Source organism: Petromyzon marinus, chromosome 41 (genome assembly GCF_048934315.1).
Source record: "Petromyzon marinus isolate PM22_M1 ecotype Great Lakes invasive population chromosome 41, UKy_Petmar_22M1.pri1.0, whole genome shotgun sequence".
Lineage (NCBI taxonomy): Eukaryota > Metazoa > Chordata > Hyperoartia > Petromyzontiformes > Petromyzontidae > Petromyzon > Petromyzon marinus.
The window spans coordinates 8,207,835-8,229,431 of NC_133707.1; the positions used below are offsets into that span (position 1 = coordinate 8,207,835).

The 21,597-nt window shown below is 48.5% G+C and overlaps 1 protein-coding gene across 4 annotated transcripts in view; it reads right to left on the reverse strand.

Moving 5' to 3' along the window:
* Positions 1-859: 859 nt before the first annotated feature.
* Positions 860-21,597, reverse strand: part of LOC116950996 (folliculin-interacting protein 2-like) — a 65,560-nt gene continuing 44,822 nt past the window's right edge. For 2 of the 4 annotated variants that reach the window (XM_032969254.2, XM_032969258.2), the window contains exons 5-18: positions 21,188-21,271; positions 20,532-20,629; positions 19,213-19,311; positions 16,331-16,402; positions 15,561-15,699; positions 14,819-15,023; positions 13,978-14,066; positions 12,721-12,867; positions 11,481-11,650; positions 9,026-10,685; positions 8,280-8,448; positions 6,447-6,677; positions 6,148-6,263; positions 860-5,438 (exon numbers count right to left, since the gene is read on the reverse strand). In XM_032969254.2, the coding sequence (XP_032825145.2) occupies positions 5,360-5,438; positions 6,148-6,263; positions 6,447-6,677; positions 8,280-8,448; positions 9,026-10,685; positions 11,481-11,650; positions 12,721-12,867; positions 13,978-14,066; positions 14,819-15,023; positions 15,561-15,699; positions 16,331-16,402; positions 19,213-19,311; positions 20,532-20,629; positions 21,188-21,271 (3,358 nt within the window). In that variant the 3' untranslated portion in view covers positions 860-5,359. The remainder of the gene's footprint in view (positions 5,439-6,147; positions 6,264-6,446; positions 6,678-8,279; positions 8,449-9,025; positions 10,686-11,480; positions 11,651-12,720; positions 12,868-13,977; positions 14,067-14,818; positions 15,024-15,560; positions 15,700-16,330; positions 16,403-19,212; positions 19,312-20,531; positions 20,630-21,187; positions 21,272-21,597) is intronic. The other 2 variants (XM_032969255.2, XM_032969257.2) reach the window with 2 other exon arrangements.

Below are 21,597 nucleotides of genomic sequence, written 5' to 3' on the forward strand. Positions count from 1 at the left end.
TCTCATCCCCAGTGTTCGAATTAAAATTCACGATTTGTTGTGGCACGGCGTGGAGCTGCCAGTAGCAGTGTACATGGTCGTGTCTGTGGTCACCTCGGCTGGATTTTTTCTCAGGGTCCTCCGGTTTTCCCCTCCACATTTATGGACATGCGTCTAGACGATTTTGCTGCTATAAATGTCCAAATGATAAGCCACTTTGTTGAGCGATCATTCGTGACCAGGTCGCGTTTGAACAAGTTACTATTTCGATTTAAAGCTTTCGTGATTGCAGGGATTCATATTCTTGGTTCTTTCGGTAGTCACATAGAAGGGAAATATTGTTTAGTTTTTTTGTATTATTTCCCTTCTACGTGACTTTACCGAAAGAACCAAGAATAATAACAAGTTAATACCTCAGTGGGCTGTCTGGTAGGATGGGGATGGTTTAGTGTTGTATTTGTATGCGTTTGGGTGATTTGTTCACCTTTCTTGTAACTTTGCACCCGCCCCGACTGGACATGTTAAAAAGAGCTTTATAGCTCAACGGATTCCTCCAGTATAAGTATTCATTGTTTGAGGATTTAAATTGTTTGAGATGAAAGCCTTCATATGTAAAATTCAAGATGCCGCCAGGGCACCCGAGTGATGTCACCACAGTTGTTGATCTTTAAAAAAAATGAGAGCAAGCGATGCCACAAATGTTACCCAAGTGTTCCAGACCTTAGCTTGAAATTGATTTAGTTTTTCATTCAAAGCTTTAAAATGACATCAGAAGGCTCAAAAACAAAGGTGATTATCTTCTGAGTTCAGCCTTTTTGTTTTATTAGAAACTGCAGGGGCACCGCTGTGATCTGCAGTTTACGATGACACACCACACCGCTTATTGTCTACGTTCTTTATTTACACACACCAATCACAGTGCACGGAGCACAAACACAGAGCTCATCGGTTTTTTTTGCAATTCCTTAATTTGTCCACACACACACTTAAACGTTAATAGGGAATGATTTTCTTGGTAAAACACATGCCTTTTTGCTTTTTTATGTTTTTTTCTCACAAACAGAAATAAAATTTCATCCACAGCTGTACACACAACACGGTATCTTCACTCATACTAAAAACTGCCTGCAGTATGTACAATATAGTACACAACATCTTTGTTGTAGTGTTTATAACAGACATTCCTCGAAAAAAGAGGACAAGTAAAAACAACCGGGTGCTTCGAAGATGCCTGTACGGCCTTCACCCAATTGCATAGGAAGTGATGTGGATTTTTCCACTGGAAGTCAATTCTCTCCACAGTCCTCACTTGTGACAGTGATCTGCTTGAATGCCCTTTCACACTGGAATCGCGTCTATATGGTATGATAAAAAACACGTTTTAAAGGATTGTCATGCGTATATTACGGAAATGAAATTGAAGGAAAACCAAATGACAAGTTTGATTATTGAAAGGGTGTCGCAATCACAGGGTTCATGGATGCAGATGGCAGATCGGCGTTGGACGCTCCAATGTATTTGTTCAACGCTTAAAAGGCGAGCGTTCTTGGCCCTAATCTTGGCGGGGGAGACGAGAGACTCTCCCGACGATCATCGGTAAAGCCCAGAAGGGGTTCGTCAAAAGCAGGGGCCTCCGCAGAAAATGTTAAGACCCTAGTTAACGCAATTGAGATGGCCACTAGAAACCACCTCCCCTGCACACGGCCCCTTACGATGGATGGGAGTCGAGGCGTTTGACAAGAGTCGAGTGGGCCTTCCTCTTCCGGGGTAAAATGGACCAATTTTTATTCCCCTCGCCAATTCACAGACACGTGTGCCGACTTCTCAAAGCGAGCCCCACCGGCTTCGGTCGTCGTAGCGAACGAATTGGCGTCCCGTAGCGTTTCACGAGGCAGAGAAAGGAGACGGGGGTGCCCGGCCTCCCCCACTGTTGTTTACTTTAGCAATGGGAAGCACTGGCTGAAAACGTCAGGGAGAAAGAATCCTTATATTGACACGGCAGAGAACAAAATACATCTCAACGCATATGGACCATATCTCAAGGGAAAGGAATTCGTGGCCAGACGGTCCTCGCCCCTTGTGCAAGTGAGCAAGTCCAACGTGGGGGGGGGGGGGCTGGGAGAGGACAGGGATCGAAAAGAGGGGTTATACCAACCCCTCAGGGACTTGAGCGGGAATTCACGGAGGGAAAGTACTACCGCACAACGGCCACATGGATTTTCTTTTCTTTTAGGGTTATCCCCAGGCCCCTTCCTCTCTCCTTTACTGGCCTGGGATATCCCTCAAGTTGTTTTTACCCCCCCCCCCCCTCATCTAAAAGTCCATCTTCCCCGCGTCGTGGTGTTCCACTTGACTGGGGTAGCTGGCCCCGATCGTCATCTTTTATCACCCCCCACCCACTCCCGCGTTCTCTTAAATGGTTCAATCGCGTTGGTATTGTCGTCCGCGAACCACGTTGAGTAAGCTATGCAACATGCTGTAACGGGCATGCATTTTATTACAATAACAATGGGAGAGGGGGAAAAAAGCGAACGTTATGTTTCTAGCTTCTTTTCCAAAACGTTCGTCAGGCTGTGTATCTTGTGCTCAACAGAGTTGCTGCATTTGACAATGGATTCAGATGCTGCAATATGAACCGAATAGCCGTGTCACATTCTTGGATCCTGGCTTTTAACCACGATGAAATAAGCATGTCTCTTTGGAACGGTTCTTGCAATGTCCAGTGCACAAATAAAACAAGAAGCCGACACGCAGAACCTCAGCCATATTTTCAGGCTTTTTTGTATGTATGTATACATATATATAAACATATAAAGCAGCAAATGGATCACAGGTTGTGACTTGGTTTCATCCTCTGTCACGGTCCTCCGTCATCTTCCGTTGAAACGCTCCGGGGCCTAGTATCGGTATGGCCGAGCAATCGGACGACGAAATTCGGGCGCGCCTTGTTGGAGCTTGGCTTGAAGGCGATGCCCATCGAGACAACCACCGCACGCCCTGTTGTAGTTGTTGATGAATAAAATTAATTCCACTGAAGCGAAGTCCGCCAAGCTATCCTACCGCCAAACCCGGCCGCGCCTTCCGGAGCCTTCCCGAACTTTCAATAGCTGCAGCACTGTGGGCCGGCTCAGTGGCAACCTCAGACACGGACTTCGACTGCTACTCGTCCTTCTTAAAGAATAACCAAGACCCGACCGTGGTCGCTACTCCCGACGTGAGCACCAACCGGCGCAAGAAAGACCTCGACGGACCGAGGTACATCCGCTTCCCTCACGTCTCCCCTTGGGCTATGCAGACGCGTCCAGCAAGTTGTTGTCCAACAGGCTATCGTGTCACTCTGCCTCCACGTTGAGACAACGTAGAGACTGAGTGATGGCCAAGAAACCGACGGCGGCGGCCAGCGGTAAGATGGTGGACTCGTTTGACTAGAGTGAAGTACTACCTGCTGTGCATCGGCCTGGGCATGCTATTCGTGTGGATGGCCATCTACCTGCTGACGCGCGATCAAATGTCTCCTTTACAAACGATGAGATCTGCGGAAAGATCCGTTCCTTGTTCGCCATTCGTGCAGGCGACTATGCGGGATATTTGAAGGGGGCAGCAAGTCGAATTACCTATGGAAAAGGTGAAAGAGGAGCTAGAAATAAAGAGCAACAATCAAGCTGTGTTTATAAAGCACTAGAGGCACTCGTTCTGGTTTTGGAGTAAAAGTGCGTGGGCTCGATCCGAACCTGAAGGCAGTGAACACATTAGATGTGATGTTGCTGGAACCTATTCACCTTCAGCGGTCCTTTGCATGCCGCCTGCGCCAGTCCATCGTCCTTCTGCTCATCTGCTTCGCGATCACCATCCCTTCTGAGGGCTGCTTGTCGATGGAAAGTTGTGGTCGAAACAAAACGAAGAAAGAGGGAGAAGCAGGTCTCCGAGCTTGTGGAAAAGATCTTGGAGCCGCTTGAGCAGACCAATTGGAAGGCAGCGGCCGTTCCTCCCCATCTACCAAGTGCAAGACAGCCTCATCAAGCCCCGAGACCGGGACGGGAAAGCGGCCTGTGTGGAAGCAGGCGGTACAGTTAACCACTGCCGTCGAGAATGTGCAGTTTTGGAAGGTCTGGCGAAGGACATGGTTGCCCACGAGCGCCGGATCATCACCTGCCACGTCCCCTGAGAATTTTTCCAATTTTGTAAATTAATAGCAGTTCTTTATGTTTGTACTTTTTTCCCAAGTGTTTTGCACAATGCCTTAGAGAGGAGGGCACAGTGTGGTGGTTTGGTGTGTGTGTGTTGTGACCTGCAGTGTGGTAGTTTAGTGTGTTTCGAGATGTTAACTACCTCGCCTGGTAAACAGGTCATGGGTTCTATCCCGACCCTGACGCCTGTATATCTGGAGTTTGCATGTTCTTCCCGTGGTTGCGTCGATATTTCTCCAGGTCCTCCGGTTTTTCCCTCCACATTTAGAAACATGTTTTTAGATTATTTTGGCTGTTATAAATGTACACACGATAAGCCACTTCGTTGACCAATCATTTGTGGTCAGGTCGCTTCCGAAAAAAGAACTACGTAGCTCAGTGGGCCTTACATGGTAAAATAAAATAGTTCCTAAAACTTGACATGGTTATTTACGGTATACCTAGTGTTATGTTGTATGAAAACAAGAGTTATTGTCATCTTTGCATTTGTTAACAAAGACTAGATTTTAAAAGTGCTTTAAGAAGTAAATGGGTGGCTTTACAATGGATTGGCTTTAGTCATTTCCACAACTAAGCAAGTGCAAATCAAAGTACAATGGTACCAGGTGTTCTGGATTCTCAAAAGCCCACACAAATCTGCCAAGACCGTTAGGCACTCCCAAAAGCAACTTCCGAATTTGTCATAGCGTGCCAGCTGAAATTTGTGCAAACGAAGGATGGTATCTTTCTTGCTGAAGATCCGAAAGCGTAGCGTTTGTTTGAACAGTCACAGCGTTTGTCTGAACAGTCACGGAGGTCTTCTGAGTTGCAAGATCACACGGCAATCTTGCACACAGATCTTGTTTTGTTCATAACAATTGTTCCGCAAGGCCCCGTTCTTTGTGCTAAAAATCAAGGCAGTCAATTAAACCCTGCTACTAGATCTTGAGGCTGCTCCAATGAACGTCCTTGTGAGTCCACCTCGTGCATTTGTGAGAACGGGAAAAGCCCCCCGGGGCGTTCCGAAAACCTCGAATGTCAGCAAGCAATCCGTTGGAGGACGCTGGAAGTTCTGGTGGCGCAGAGAAAATAACTGCCGCACATCAACTTGCAGCTGGGTTTCTCAGCATGCAGAACACGCTGGGGCCATTCTGGAACGGGAATGGCAGCGCCCTGTTAGGGGCTCGAGACGCGGCTTGGGAGACCGGCGGTGCTCACAGCAGGATTTGGGCTACATGCGGCGAGTGTGTGCTGGCGATGGCCGCAAGCAGTGGCAGATCGTTCGCTTCAATCCTGAGGGGAACAATATACACGGCAAATTAAGCATTTGTGTTGTGCAACTTTCTCGTTTGCGGTTCATGTTGAATCACATTTTCGACTGATAATTTTAAAAAACTGTTCGCAGGAGTTTTGTTTACCGCTCTGTTGATAGTGTTAATGTTAACCCTGCGGGCAATGTAAAATGAAACATCTTATGCACATCAATGCATTACACGATTTCATGCCATTAAAAAAACTTAAATATTCAACAATAACTGATGGAAATAAATGCATAACGGAGAGTAGCAGCAAACACCAGATTGGACTAGAAATACAGTTTAGTATGAAGGCACGGATTACATCGGACATGGCAACATTATTCTGTGTGTGCACAGGTGTCCGTGATGCACAGGAGCAGTAATGCAGCGGTGAGTGCGCTGCACTATGAATCTGGCGACACAGGTTCGATTTCCCGCTCAACACGAGTGAAGATTATCTGAACCGGTCCTGGGCCTCCCCTAGGTCGACTCAGCCTCAAATGAGTACGTGGTGCATTGTGTAAACATTGCTACTGGGAAGACAAAGGCGATCGGGTGTGCTGTTGGTCACCCACCGCCTCATGTACCATTCCGGTGCCAGCTAACAGCACTTGTCCCAACAGTCTGTTAAGACTATAATACGGGGGGATCTTTGTCATTGTGATGCACGATGAGGGGAAAACCACACATGACGTAGGACTCACCCCAGCACAGCACTCAGCTCCTTGACGTGGACTCGTGTCTGCCCACGCAGATACTCTGCCAGAACCTTGCTCTTGGAGTACAGCTCCTGCAGCCGGTCTTCCAAGTGCATTACACACTGCACGTGTGTACGTACACACACACACGCACACATTTTCAACACCATTAGGCAAAGCACGTTTCACTGTCACGACTGCTTAAATGCATGCAATCCACACGCTGCCGAACAACACTGTGTACAACCCGAGAGCGTATCGGGGAGAGCCACAAAAACTGCCCATGTGGACGACGCGGCACTCACGAAGTCGGCCGGCATGTGCAAGCGCCACAGCTGCAGCGTGGAGCTCAGGATCTGCGCGACTAGGCTCGACACGAGCGCTTCCGTGGGGGGGCGGCCCCCCTCGTTGGTCGATCCCAATCCGCCGCCACCGCGCCGCGGCTGCTGCGAGCTGGAGAGGAGCTGTACCGACCAGCGCTCCGTGTCGGCCAAGATGCAAACGGCCTCGGCTATTGGCTCGTCCAACACTGGGTGCTAACATCGCATGCGGGGAGAAAAATGGGATTATGGACAGAAAGCACGAGACCACAGTGCCATGTGCGCCGCTCGGTCTGGACACGCGGACAGTTGCATTAAACATCTTGAGTACCGTGTTTGACAAAGGAGAATTCCATTGGCCATCGGCCTGTACAGTGAGGGAAAAAAATATATGATCCCGTGCTGATTTTGTACGTTTGCCCACTGACAAAGAAATTATCAGTCTATAATTTTAATGGTAGGTTTATTTGAACAGTGAGAGACAGAATAACAACAACAAAATCCAGAAAAACGAATGTCAAAAATGTTATAAATTGATTTGCATTGTAATGAGGGAGATAAGTATTTGACCCCTCTGCAAAACATGACTTAATACTTGGTGGCAAAACCCTTGTTGGCAATCACAGAGGTCAGACGTTTCTTGTAGTTGGCCACCAGGTTTGCACACATCTCAGGAGGGATTTTGTCCCACTCCTCTTTGCAGATCTTCTCCAAGTCATTAAGGTTTCGAGGCTGACGTTTGGCAACTCGAACCTTCAGCTCCCTCCACAGATTTTCTATGAGATTATGGTCTGGAGACTGGCTAGGCCATTCCAGGACCTTAATGTTCTTCTTCTTGAGCCACTCCTTTGTTGCCTTGGCTGTGTGTTTTGGGTCATTGTTATTCTGGAATACCCATCCACGACCCATTTTCAATGCCCTGGCTGAGGGAAAGAGGTTCTCACCCAAGATTTGACGGTACATGGCCCCGTCCATTGTCCCTTTGATGCGGTGAAGTTGTCCTGTCCCCTTAGCAGAAAAACACCCCCAAAGCATAATGTTTCCACCTCCATGTTTGACGGTGGGGATGGTGTTTTTGGGGTCATAGGCAGCATTCCTCCTCCTCCAAACATGGCAAGTTGAGTTGATGCCAAAGAGCTCCTAATCTCAGCTCGTTACCTGTATAAAAGAAACCTGGGAGCCAGAAATCTCTGATTGAGAGGGGGACAAATACTTATTTCCCTAATTAAAATGCAAATCAATTTATAACATTTTTGACATGCGTTTTTCTGGATTTTGTTGTGGTTATTCTGTCTCCCACTGTTCAAATAAACCTACCATTAAAATTCTAGACTGATAATTTCTTTGTCAGTGGGTAAACGTACAAAATCAGCAGGGGATCAAATACTTTTTCCCTCACTGTAAGTTGGTCTGGGTGCTGCCATGCATTATGCAGAATTCCAGGGCCTTAGAAGGTGATAAATTGTCAGACAAACCATGGATCTCAAACTCAAAGGCCCTTATTGAAATCCTACTCAAAACTGTTAGTGCTTCGAGGGGGATCCATTTGACATTTGAGTGTCAAATTACACAGCTCGTGTGCCTGTTCAGTATGTGACAACAAGAGAGTAAGTATTTGACCAGGTGTGGCAATTGTATCATCTGTCTTAGTGTACAGCTTTGCCCAGGTTCCTTCCGCGTGGCAACTGCCAGCTGTAAGAAGCATACCTCCCACCGACGTGCGTGGCACGCTATCGCTCGCGCACCGTTCCATCGTCACCCACGTGCCATTCCGCTGTCCGCCGTGCCGTGCGTTCAACCCGCGCCGCGCGTGCTCACCTGTGCGGTGTGCGCCAGGTCGTCGGCGATGCGGTCCCGCAGGCCCTCGTCCCCGGGGATGCCGTGCAGCACGAGGTCGGGCACGTAGCGCGGGCAGTAGCCGCCGACCAGCGAGCGCCCATAGTTGCTCATGCCGCGTCCGCACGGGGCCACCTCCACCAAGTCCGATCTGGAAATAGCACCACGAACGCACCACACGAGCGGCTGTTTAGTGGAGCCTCGTTCCCCCCGTGTTACGCGTCGACACGGTAATCACGTCCAATGGAAAGCTTTAATTATTTCCAAGGTCCGAGGAGAAATATATATGCTGAGAATAGACCAAACGTGCTCATGGGGATTATGTTCACTTGCCATGCTGTGCTAAGAACCTGTCAACCCCCAGTTTGTTCCCTGGCCACATTACATCAGCAGCAAGTTAAATAAGAACTGTTCCCTTCCTCCCACAACCCCACTAACCCACACTGACCAGCATGGTGAAGTATGGTCAGAATTTCCCCATTTACTAACAGAGTGTGGAAGCCTTCAGCCTCTTAGTGGATTGAGAATTACTAGAATTTATTTAGTTTTACCTCTATTTTGTCCAAGCTTGGATAAGCACGATTGTCTACGTACAGTGTGAGAGAAGTTCAACGTACGTACAAATTACCATCATCTCTAATTTAAACAAACACAATTGAAAAAGCATCCTGCTCGTGGGCATGGGTGTCTGCTGGCGTGGGCCCGGTGCGATGGCTGCGAGTGCTAACCTGGGCATGGGGAGCTCCACCTCCTCCGGGCAGGTGTGGAGCCGGCGCGGCTCCGGGCAGCCCTCCTCGCTGTCGCTGTCGCCCAGTGCGCTGTCCGAGCTCTCGTTGCGTGGGATGTCCCCCTCCTCGCGGAATGCCGCTGCCTTCTTCTTGCCCTTCCGGCCAGGTTGCCCGGCGGCGGCGCGGCCGCTTGCCACCGAGTCCGGCACGCAGCAGTCCGAGAGCTGGGGGCTCCCAATGGTGAACACCGACGGGCGCCGGACGCGCGCAGCGTCCTGGCGTGACGACCCGCTAACGGAGGCAGGACGAACCGCCTCCACCTCGCATTCTTCATCTTCTTCCTCTTTCTCCTCCTCCACCTCCTCCTCCACTTCGGGGATGTTTTGCCTCGTGGAGAGGGCTGAGACTTCACCAGCGACTTCTGTGGGGCTTCCCGCCCGCGCCATTGCGACCGGAGATGAAAGCGCCGGGCGCCCACTACTTCGGAAGCGCATCTCGGCGGGGATGTCGTCGATGGTTTTGGTCTCGATCACGTTCTTTTCGTCGAAGTATTCATCGAAGAGGCTGCTGCTGCTGCTGCTGCCCCCGCAGGACGGCAGCCTGCGCAGGGCACGGCCCTTGGGGGGGCCAACCGGCCGGCCCGGCTTCACCTCCGCGCGCTCCGCTTGACTCGGAGCCGCCAGCTGAGTCCGAGGTGCCGGCTTGGGCTCAGAAAGCGGAGTCCCGCGCGGGCTCGGGGCACGCCCGTCGCCCTCAAACGTCCTGAAGGTTTTGGAGAACTGCTTGCCGCGTGCCTCCGTGTCCGAGTCCGGCGAGAAGGAACAGCCGATGAGGAACTTGACCTTGCGACTGCCCTGCGGGCTGGCGCCGGCTGAGAAGGCGATGGCGTCCGTGTGCAGCTTGTCGGAGCAGGAGGTGCGCCGCAGCGCCGACTCGGCACGCTGCTCGCCCTTCTCGCCCTGCGGCACGGCGAAGCCGAATCGCTCAAGTTCCGCCTCCGCCATCTCCTTGGCGGGAAGAATCAGCTCCCCGGAGGCCGAGCGAGTCACGCACATCAGAACCTCACGCCGCGTGTCTATGCGGACGTCCCCGACGTCGCGGCACAGCTGCACTGCGCCCGCGCCGCTCGGGCTGCCCGGAGATGCCGGCTGCTGCGCCGGCTCGGGTGGTACAGGGGCGGCAGCGGTGGCGGGAACGCTGGGGGCCTCCTCGGCATCCACCGCAGCGCCGAGTTCACAGCCGCAGCTGTCCACGTCGCCTCTCGGGCAACCGGTGTCTGGAAAAGTTCTCTCCTCAGTGCCAGCGGATGGCGACGCTGCCCCTTCGGCTCCAGACGTCTTAGACGAAGGTTTCTTGGTCGCGGCAGCAGGAGCGGCGGAAAGGGAAGCGGCGCCGGCGGGAGCGTAGGACCGCGACGAGGAGGAGGAGGGCTGCAGCGTGACGACGACGTACTCGGAGTCCTCCACCTCCCCCCGCTCCAGGCTGGTGGTAATGCAGGCGGTGCCGCCGCCCTCCCACTCGAGGAGGCTCTCCTGGATCTCGGAGCAGCGCACGAAGTAGGTGAGCACGTAGAGCAGGCGCTGCACCAACTCCTCGCAGTGGCCCACCACCACCGTGCGCGTCAGCTTCACGGGGCTACCCAGCGCACCGTATAGATCGCCTGATCACACACGTGGGTCGGGAGAGGAGGGAAGAGGGGGAACGGAACGGTTTTTGTACGTGCTGTCCAGCTTTCGCCACGTACTTCCCCACGCACTTCTGCGGGGTGGGGTGGAAATCTTCGGGAGTTGAAGATTTAATTCAATGATTCATTAATCCTATATTGAATGAACATGTGTACGTATATTCTTGGTTCTTTCGGTAAAGTCACGTAGAAGGGAAACAATATTGTTTTAGAATTATTTTATTGTGTCCCTTCTACGTGACTTTACCAAAAGAACCAAGAATATGAATCCCTGCAGTCACGAAAGCTTCAAATCAAAATGTGTACGTATAGTTCAACATTTCTATCGCACGTGGCAAGGATGCAACAATTTATCCCCCCTCCACGATGTAATGAACTGTAACGATATCATTCAGTAACCGCAGTTATGATTCAATTCAAAGTTGTTTTCCTTGTAGTTCATGTAGAAGTCTAAGAAACAAAAAAAACTTGACCGTAAGCGTACAAATCTATTTCAACGAATCAACCATTGCAGCTTTCTATCCTGAGAATAGCATCAAAATGTACAAAGGACCAAGCTACAAAAGAGTGTAATACACATTAATGTGGAAACGTGCACATCGCTATTAAAAAAAATTATCAACTTGTACATATGGCATTTTTTATTTCATCCCTTGTTTATTTTATTCTACCCACCCCCCCCCCCGGGCCCATGAGCCTTGGTGCGATTGCACTCTCCTGCACACGTGCGACAAGAATGCAGGATGCCACTGTACGCGTTTGCGGCCTCACCGAGCTGCGCCCACAGCGGGTTGTAGGGGTGCGATCGCGCCAGCATGTCCAGGCTCGTGGACGAGTGCTTCTGCGCGAACGTGTGCAGCGGAGGGTGCCCGCTGGGGATCACCGTGGGCACCCACGCCAGGTGGTGCGTCAGCACAGCCGACAGCAGCGCTGGCAAGAACCTGTGTGTACACCAAAGACAAAGATCCCCACCACCCATTATAGACTTAAGAGACTTGTGGGGAAAGCGAGTAGCACCGATGAAGGCTGGCACACCACACGAGGTGGGTGGGTGGAAAACACCACAACTGATCACCTTTGTTGCCCCAGTGCCGATGCTTACACATGACACCAGGCACTCATTAGAGGCTGGCTCAACCGAGGGGAGGCCAAGGACCGGTTCAGATATTCGTCACTGGTGTTGGCCCCGAGTGGAAATCGTACTCGGGCTGCCAGGATCGTAGCGCAGCGGCGCGCTAACCGCCACACTCGTGCTCCGCGCGTGTGGTGTATGCACCACATACACCGCACTCGTGGAGAGAGATGGTGTGACGGGGGTCATTCGGTGTATGCGCAGCGCCGGATTCCATGACTCTTTGTGCTTGGTTGTGCGTGTTTAGGCAGGGGGCTCGAAATCCAGATGTCTGTAAACTCCTCGAGGACATTCAACATTGATCCTCGGATGCAACCCTGATACATTCTACACATTTTTAGTGGGTTGGGTCTAAAACGTATTTTTGTTAGTGTGGTAGAATTAAATATTTACATTAAGTGCATTTTTGATGCATGATTGTAAGCATCGATTTTAATCGATGGGGTGATGCATTGTTTAAAGCTGAGTATTTACACACAACAGGGCCAGCTTCAGACCTTGACAAAGCAGTGGAAACATACCGTCTTGGCCATTGGCCACATTTGTATTGTAGACAAGAGGCATGTTTACGACTGCAATTAAACTAAAAGCAACATCTGCCAACACGTGAATCATGTTCTTATAGTACACAAACCACTAACAATCGCACAAGTTACAGCGCGATATACTGTACAGTTTACATGAAAGCAAGCGGTAGCGTGCAAGGGCCATCCTTTTTTTAGAACAGCTTTTTGTGTGTAGTTTGTCCTTCCCCCACACCTCCGATTAGTACGGTTGGCTACGTACGGTGCGAAAGAAGTTCAACATACACACATACAGATATACATTCTGCGTCACGCCTGGACGTCCTCTCACTGTATCTGCACGCGTGTCACGTACTGGTTCTTGCTGGCTTGCTCAGAGAGGGCGGCCAGTTCGCGCATGAATCGGCGACACAGCTGCGGCTTGTCGGATGTGGGCAGTGTCATGGTGAGCCACACGGGTTCCGGGATGCGGGGCAGCGTGTAGAGATCGCTCACCGCCATCCTGGAGGCGTGGTGGGAAGTGGTTAAGGGGGTGGCAGAGAGGGTGGTAAATGCCATGGCACGAGCATCCACAGTAAGTCACAATGCACCATTGCTGAGCTGCTGTGCTATGCACTACATGGGCAGCACCTATCCCAGCAAGGAGCGCATATACTATACAGCGGCGGTCCCCAACCTTTTTGGCACCAGGGACCGGTTTCGTGGAAGACAATTTTTTCACGGACCGGGGGGGGGGGGGGGTGGGGGGGGTGTTCTTCATTGGGTCTTTCCCCCTTTTTCAAAGAAGCTCTCCAGCGACGTTAGTTTTTTTACTAATTTTAGCTACTAGGGTTAGAGCTTGTGGGCTTACCGACACTGTGACTGAGACAAGTGCGCAGTGCGGGAAAGAGGCGCGGACGGAAGTGGTAAATAATAAAATAATAGGGGCGGGCCACGCGCGGACTCACCGCTCACCTTCTGCTGTGCGGCTCAGCACCTAAAAGGCCACGGACCGGTACGCGGCCCGGGGGTTGGGGACCCCTGCTATACAGCACAGGGTGATGTCCTTATTTAGCTTGTGGATGTATGCTCACTCTTAGGCTTTTTATACTCGGCTCCACTATTGTGCTATTATGTAAAAAGATAAATTACGATGCGTGTACTGTGTGTGCAGCCCTTTATTTATTCACTGCTGGTTGCGAGCCCGTCTCTGGTGTAGGCCAATCAGTTTCAAAGACAATGCATATATTATTAGAGCATGTTTCTTTGCATTTTTGCCACAAGCATGGGTGATTAATGCAGACTTAATGCCTTGCAACAGGTGTTTATTTGGTGTTTGAACATCTTAACACCCGTGTTATTGCCACAAAGGGTAAAGCCTATTCTTCTTATTTCATTGTTTTGATATTGGCAAAAAAAAATAAGGTCCCACAGATGTTTTTCTTGCACTGACCTCTGCTACCCAACTACCTGACAAGCACGGTGATCACCCATCAAAGCACCATGCAGGCTCAAGGCCTGCTTAGCTTCCCAAACCTGATGAGGTTGGGTACATTCTCCTCGATTTGGTCATGGCCTTATGATAGGGGCTGTCAACCAAGTGGTTGGCCGAAGTGACCCAGGCGTGAATCACCTGAAGCGGCTCAGAGCATCCATGATTCTTTGCACGTACACCTGGGATCTCTGCATTGGGTCCTGGATCTTCCTGCAGGTAATCATCGCCTACAGAAAACAAAACAAAAAAATATATATTTGAGTATAAAAGCTCTCGGCTTGGGTATGGTCAAACAACCCCCATGGCCCAAACAGTGTGGGGTAGGCCCTCATTCAGCAGTGTACTGAAAAAGGGCTGTGCATGTACATAAACTATCTGCTGTGGTGAGACAAGACGCGTAGAACGGCCGTGTCAGTACTTGTGTCAGGCTCTGAGTGGATGGGCAGGAGGCTCTACTAAAAGTTTGGGTCACGTGTGTTGCCATGTCTTCCTGCTGCCTTATACTGCGCGTGTGTAAAATTTGTTGGGCATGCGACTATGATTTGACTCGTCGATTAAAGTAGTTTTTTATGCGCACGATACCTGCTTCAAATCCTGCACGTTGGAATCAATTGCTTGTGGTCCAAGCTAATGGTAGTAAAGTGTAGATGGCTCGCGCACTGCACTATGAGCCCAGATGGCATCACTGCCGAGTTTGGAAACACATGTTTACAGTATTCGGCTGCTATAAATTTCCAATGTGATAAGCCACTTCGTTGAGCTATCAAGTGGCCAGGTCACTGAGCTATATAGCTCAATGGGCCTTACCTGGTAAAATAAAAGTATTTAGTTAAAATAGTGGTAGCGTGTGAATGAAGATTCACAAGCCGCGCATGTAGTAATAGCTACATTATCATGAGACAATGTCTTAAGTTAGATTAATAAATGAATGGGAGCGCAATGGAACCGCATGTGACCTCGCACTGGGGATTGTCGTCACCTGCTCTATGGCCGTCTTGAGTCGGTCCATGTGACTCTCGAAGAGGGGGAAGTGAGAGAAAAAGAACTCCTGGAAGCGCGCCTCCTCGTCCTCGGCGCACGGTGACAGGCAGAAGATGATGCCGATGGCGATTTTCCTGCGCCGCACGGACGACGGGTTGGAGCTGCAGCAGCCTTCCGCCAAGCTGAAGCCTTCCTCGCCAGACCTAGGCGAGACCAGGGAGGGGGAATAAGCGTCAATGAGTCTCCTATGGCAAAGGGAGACGTGGCACTTGGGAAGAGCAACCAGTGCGTAGATCACATAGGAGATGAAGAAACATGGCCCCATACCTTGGGCAGTGTCGGAGAATTTTTTAACTGAGCAGGCAAGGATGAGACTGAACAAGAGAATGGAGTCTGTGTAGAGGACCCTTAGGCCGAGTAACGAGCTTGTATAAAAAGCAAGGGTTTTTAGGTAGGCTGATCAATACACTACAGGGTGTATTAACCATAAATACTGCTTCTATGTGGATGTTAAATATCCCGTGACATAAGTCGGCCTTGCGTGCCAAATCATTGTACAAATTCAAAAACTGAGACATTTCTCAAATGAGTAAACCCACGTGTCTACATCACCCCTTGCTGGCAGACTATACTCATTCGTGAAACGTTGCGCATCTATGATAGCCTTGCGCTATACGACCGGCACTAATACGAACAATAATAAAATTATCGATGATCATTTTTCTTATTGCGGGCGTCACCGGCGCGGGAAGACGCCATGGTCCAGGCTGGTGTTCTGGCTGCGCTGGAATCGCCGGCTCAGGCTGTTGGAGCTGCCGCCAGTGGGCAGAGAGGAGCTGGGAGACGGCAGAGCTGCCAGCAGCAGGCTGGTGAGAGACGCTGCGGGCACAAGACGCGCGCATTTGTTTTTTTTGTTTCTATAAAATCAAGGAAGTGTCGGTCATCACCCAAGCGGCAGGGAGTTATTGCCAGTCACTTCAAGCGCCGCCCGGGAATTGGACAATAGCTGTGCTAAGCTGTGAAGATCAGCTTGGAATAACTTGCAATTTCTTATATTTATGAAAAAATATAGAGCTAATTATTTTTTTGTTTCGTCTTTTGTGCTACAAGTAAACAAATATGATGACGTGTTGAAATTCAAGACGTTTTTCGAAATTAACTTTTTTATTTGTACAGTACTTTTGTAACCCTCTTCTCAATCCACGGCTGCATGAGGGTCTCCCCACGGCCGTGTGGGTCACGGAGGTTTATTTCGGAGCATAATGAAGTACAAAAAAACTATGGATTCTGCTGCATTGCCCACTGCTGCCCACAACATCGTCTCATTTATAAATACCATTTAGAAATACCTCATCTCTGTGTCCTATGTTGGGGCATTTTTACTTTTGGAGACTTTGATCAGGGTGACACCGCTCATATCGAGAGATGTTGAGAGATATCAATTGCGGCAAAAAATTTAAGTGCACAAAATATACCTCGAGAGATTGCGATTCCCCTTCTTGAAACTCACCAGAGCGGGCGATGCCACTGTCACTGTCCTCGTTCTTGCCGCGGCTCGGCATGTCGAGAGGAGAGCTGTACGCTGCACGGCACAATCAGGAGTATTGGGACGATGGGGGGGGGGACCATCAAGAACGAGTCAACACCGCACTTCCCTCCTCAACACGCCCCAAACGCCTTGACGTGATTGGTGCCAATTACGTCGTATTGCAACTCACTGTTCTTGGCACAAAGTTGTGACTTTAAATTTTACATTGCATACAAGCTCAGTTTTGGATTTCAGGCTTTGCATGGACAGCCTGAGGTTAGTTTAGGAGACAGAATTTTGCATACACTGGATTTCTTAGGAATTGTAAATATAAATCGTCATTCCCAGCCGTGAATTTACTGCTTGAGCTGCACTAGTATCACTCACTAGTATCGCAATACGACGTAATTGGCAGGGCTAGTATCGCAATAAACCACCATCATCCCAACAAAGAAATTATTGAAAGAGCCAAAGGGCTACATCTCCTGAAAATAACTTGGTTACAAATGGATAAATACACATCCCGTTTTACTCTCATAACAGCTTTCATGTCCATATGGTAATATATGGTCAACACATGGACTATATCTCAGGTAAAAATCACTGTCACTTAGATAACAGTTATCTGGCAAGTTACAGTTCGGCTGTTTAAAATCTATCAAACAAAGCTCTCTACAGCTCAAAGTTCCAGATAAGTTTACAGCATTGTCTAATATCTCTCTCATGGCATGGCTGGATTTATTATACATTATAACGGCTAAGAAGACACTGAAGAGTTTACAGCAGACACCCACAACCTTATCTACCCTAGAATGACTCTCCCCTTCAGTAAATCACCCATCCATGATGCTGTCAAATTCCACATTGTAAAAGGGCAGGACTTGTCTGTTAAGATAGGATGGATCAGAGCACAGCTTTCAATAACCAGCCAAGCCATCGTATGCATATAACGCTGTCAAGTTATTTGGAACAAAGTGCTTCATTAGCACTTCAACGGCTGGCAAAAAAATAATAATCAAAAAGACGCTGAAAATTTAAGCATTTATGTTTGTCATTATTTCAGCCAAATGTTTATATTGCCAGGAGTATTTTCAGCGCCTTTTGAATTGCCTTGTACTCCCCCCCCCCTCCGTGCACATCAGACAGTTACTCTAAACAGCTGCATTCATTACTAAATCGGTGCACGAACACAAAACCGAGTTGATTCACACAAATCCTGTGTTACATCAACCGTTATCACCATAATCAACAGCACACCAAATACGCAGAATGATTTCATACAAAAGGCCATCTGAGGGGTTAAACGTACAGACAGTAGATTTCATCTATTAAAACATTATTGTTGTTACTTTGTTCAAGCTTTTGTAAAAACCCATTAAAATCATATTCCGCTTCACCACTTCATCCTCATTTCCCCACCAAGATATAAAGTGCTGAGTTAGGTTTCCAGTGGCACAACTTTCTGGTGATCGCACGAACAAAACCCAGTGTGAGACAAACGGTGAGACCGACACGCCACCTCAGTGCAAGTTTGACACCAGGGTGAGGGGACAAGAGGTCCCTTGGGTTTTAGGCAGAGCAGTGGAAGTTAATCAGATACATCATAAAAAACATTAGTAAGCGCTGTGGTTGTTAGCACAATGGAATCCAGAGGAAGTGGAGTGTAGACGATCCTGCCTATGTGTCATCATACACTCCGGTAGAAACAATTACTCATAAAAACTAATTATTGAGAATAAATGTGAAAATACTGGCGATTTATATTGAGATCGGCTACTCAAGTAAATTTGTTTAAAAAGAGCACTCAACAGTGGAAACTATAGGATTGGTCATGTGTGGAGGTTGAGTGAATGTTTACAAACAGAGGACTTCCAAATCTAAATTGTGCTTATTTGTAATGCACAAGTACAGGAATGAGTGCAGCATGAAAATATGCCTATGTACATAAATACCAATTGGCATTAAGTTCTCAAGTCAGCCAATCACCATAAAGCGGACACTGGGAAGCCATAAAATTCATGCTCACAATTCCATGATGACCACTTACATTTTTGAAATGGCTACCAATTGATTTGACTGATGATTCATTCGGACAAAGGGCCCTATAGGGGCATAATGGTCATTTGGACATGACAAGACTCCTGCTTGCACTGAGAGAGACTGTTTCATGCTCCTGGCGTGCGGAAAAAAAATGGAATTAAAGGGGTCACTGTAGCCTGCCCCTCTTTTACACAATCGACAGTTGTGTAACCGAATTGCCCCACATCTGCCACTTGCTATGAGGTCAATATGGGCAGGGAGAAAAAAAGGCAGCAGTGCCGTGACACGGAGGCATCCGCAGCAGAAAGGGTTTAATGCCAAATAACGTTTGGTGCTCGGCTCAGATCGTCTCATCCAATTTTTACAGCCGCAAGCATCAATTAAGATGTACAGTCAATTCTGTCTAATAGTAACTAATCATACCCAGATATTATTTACTGATCATGGGACTTACCCCAAAAGTTGTGAAAATGAAACAGGTTACAACCTATGACACTATAATTGGGTGAAAGGAATAAATAGGTTGGGGAAATTGTGGCATAGACATGCTCACAACAGAGCCCTAAGACAACAGAGACCACTCTATCCTGCGATGCAAGCTACCTTGTTAAACCCGGCCTGATGATTGGCCCTTGTGAATAAAAGTCGTACATCCAAAAATATATACCTTGTTGCTCTCTTCCTGATTATAATTTATTGATATGCCACTCAAAAAACAGAAAAGGGAAGCGTGATCAAGGATGGGGGGGGGGGAGGTGGTGTTAGTATTTTTTTTTAAATGCAGCAGGATGCAAACTAACAGGTGGACATAACGACAGACAAACCTGCGAAGAAAGAGGCACTCCGCACTAAGCCGAACGGCATAGCGTCCAGCCCTTGCATTGAACCAGCCTGCCTACGGCAGCACAAGGAGAGGAGTCCTACTGGAGGAAAGGAGATGGGGACCCAATGGTTAGAGAAGAGGGCAGCGGAAGGTGAAGAGTACACGCAAGACGGAGTAAATGAGACAAATATAGCGACGGACAGATGACAGAACACACTTACGTTAGACGCTAACTGAATGGGAAATTAGAGACAAACAGGAGAGACAATGGAGGCAAAAGAACGGCACACAAATATAGTAGAGTCTTAAGATAGCACAAATATACGGAGTATAAACTAACACGTAAACCTGTCTTCTGAAAATGATGTGCTATAAAAACCTGGAAACAGAAACATGTTAATGAAAAACAATTGTCACAGCACTCAGATTTAATCATTGTAAATGTGTGCACCTTTCCAAGCTTACAATAAACATAAAAAGCTGTTCCCTGAGCTGCAATCAGTGTACCTCATGGATGAGTGAATTGTTGGTAATGCATGTAACGTCATTCCAATCATTACACGTCTTACATATGCCGCTTCAGTGGTGGGACACTTGAAAGAGACCAATATGAGCCACGAAATAATAATAAAAAAATTGCCCAAAATATTCCTTTGTCTTTCGTGTTGTTTGCCGCTTGTTTTCCCGGTTGCGTGTGCCAAAGCAAACTCTTGTAAAAGTTATCGTCAACCTGCTGTGCCACGTCAAAAAGTGTGCACTCACCTAATATAAACCAAATGCATGTCAATAAATGTAGTTACTCACTCCTGAATAAACACTTAATGAAATATTAAACGAAACCGCATTGCTTGCACATGTTAATAAGAACACAGCTAGTTCGTCGAGATAGCAAGGCCTGTGGCAGCATATAGACAGATGCAACCCCAAAAAACAAACATCTCTCGTGGTTAGGCACAAAGGATATATTTTCCTACGATTTGGACACACGAGTGAAGCTGCGATAAGAAACCACATTTCATTATCACGTTCACGAACCCCACTTAATCGCACTTCAGTGAACATTACAGCAGCAACTACGGAGGAGATTTTCATCACAATATCACTGCAGTGCCATCACTGGAGGGAGCTATAGCAGTGCCCATGAAAGTAACTTAAATACCCTTTTACTCGCTCGCGTTGGAGAGCCCACAACTCACAGTCGAGGTTGGTGCCTAAAAAAAAAATGCTACGTGCTTTGACCAGGCGCTCGCTTGCTCCATATGGGCCCGCCTGTGAGCGTGGAGTTGTGTGCACGTGCACGGGGCGTGCGTGCGTGCGTACCTCGGGTTTTTTCCCGTATGACGGCACTGGAGTTCAGCACTGGGAAGGAGCGGGAGGAGGTGAGTCCCGCGTGGGTGTACTCGAAGCTGTCAGTCAGCCTGCAAACGAACAGCATCGCATGTCACCGCGCGCACAGCTGCCACAAATCTTTTAATAACGCATCATTTCCGAGGCTGACAGAACCCTCAACCTAAATGGCCTTTCACTGCACGCCTGTTAGCTTATGCGCTGTTTACATAAGCTGGACGGCGTACTGAAATCGACAGAGGCAACAGGCGTATCTATTACGTATGTACGGTATACGTATTGCAGGAAACTACGGTGAGAATTCACGGACAAATGTATACTCACCAATTAGAAATAGATCCGTGAAATATACATATAGCAATGATATATGTATATATACCCACCAATTATTGATGCAACAGGTGCGTAACCTAGGCTAGAGAATTCCGCACATGAAGCTCTACTCCTGAGAAATATCACGGGAATCTTTAAGATCTATAAGTGGATAAGAACAGCTGTCTTAATGTCTCAAAGTGAAAAAAACCCCGCGAGACATGAAATACTGTGCTAGCCAAGTGGAGATGAGCAGCCGAGGCCATGCGTGGAGACGTGTGGTTAGTTTATGCGAGCGAGGTGGCACAGATACTCACAGGCTGCTGCTGCTGCCACTGAGGCTGCCCGTGCCTCCCATGTTCACCGTAAACACCTTACTCAGCATGATCTGAGGAGGACTCCTTCAACCGAGAGACAAGGATATACGCGCAAAGACACACGCACAAAGATTTCCCGTTTAGCTGTACAGACATGCTATTTACCCTTTCCCATTCCAAGACGTCTGCAAGTTGCAGGGTTGGTCCTTCTTTACCACCGAACCTTGGAACGCGCAAGCCGTTCAGCGCTAATTTTTACTTAGAGAAGCATAGCGCAGTTTTTAAAGACATTTTACTCGCCGCAGAGAACTGTAGTGACACGACCACACTCTATGATAGCTGGCGCCAAACTGTGCCACATGCCCTCCAGCATGGCCCTTATGGGAGCCTTGGTGCCGAAAAAGTAATTT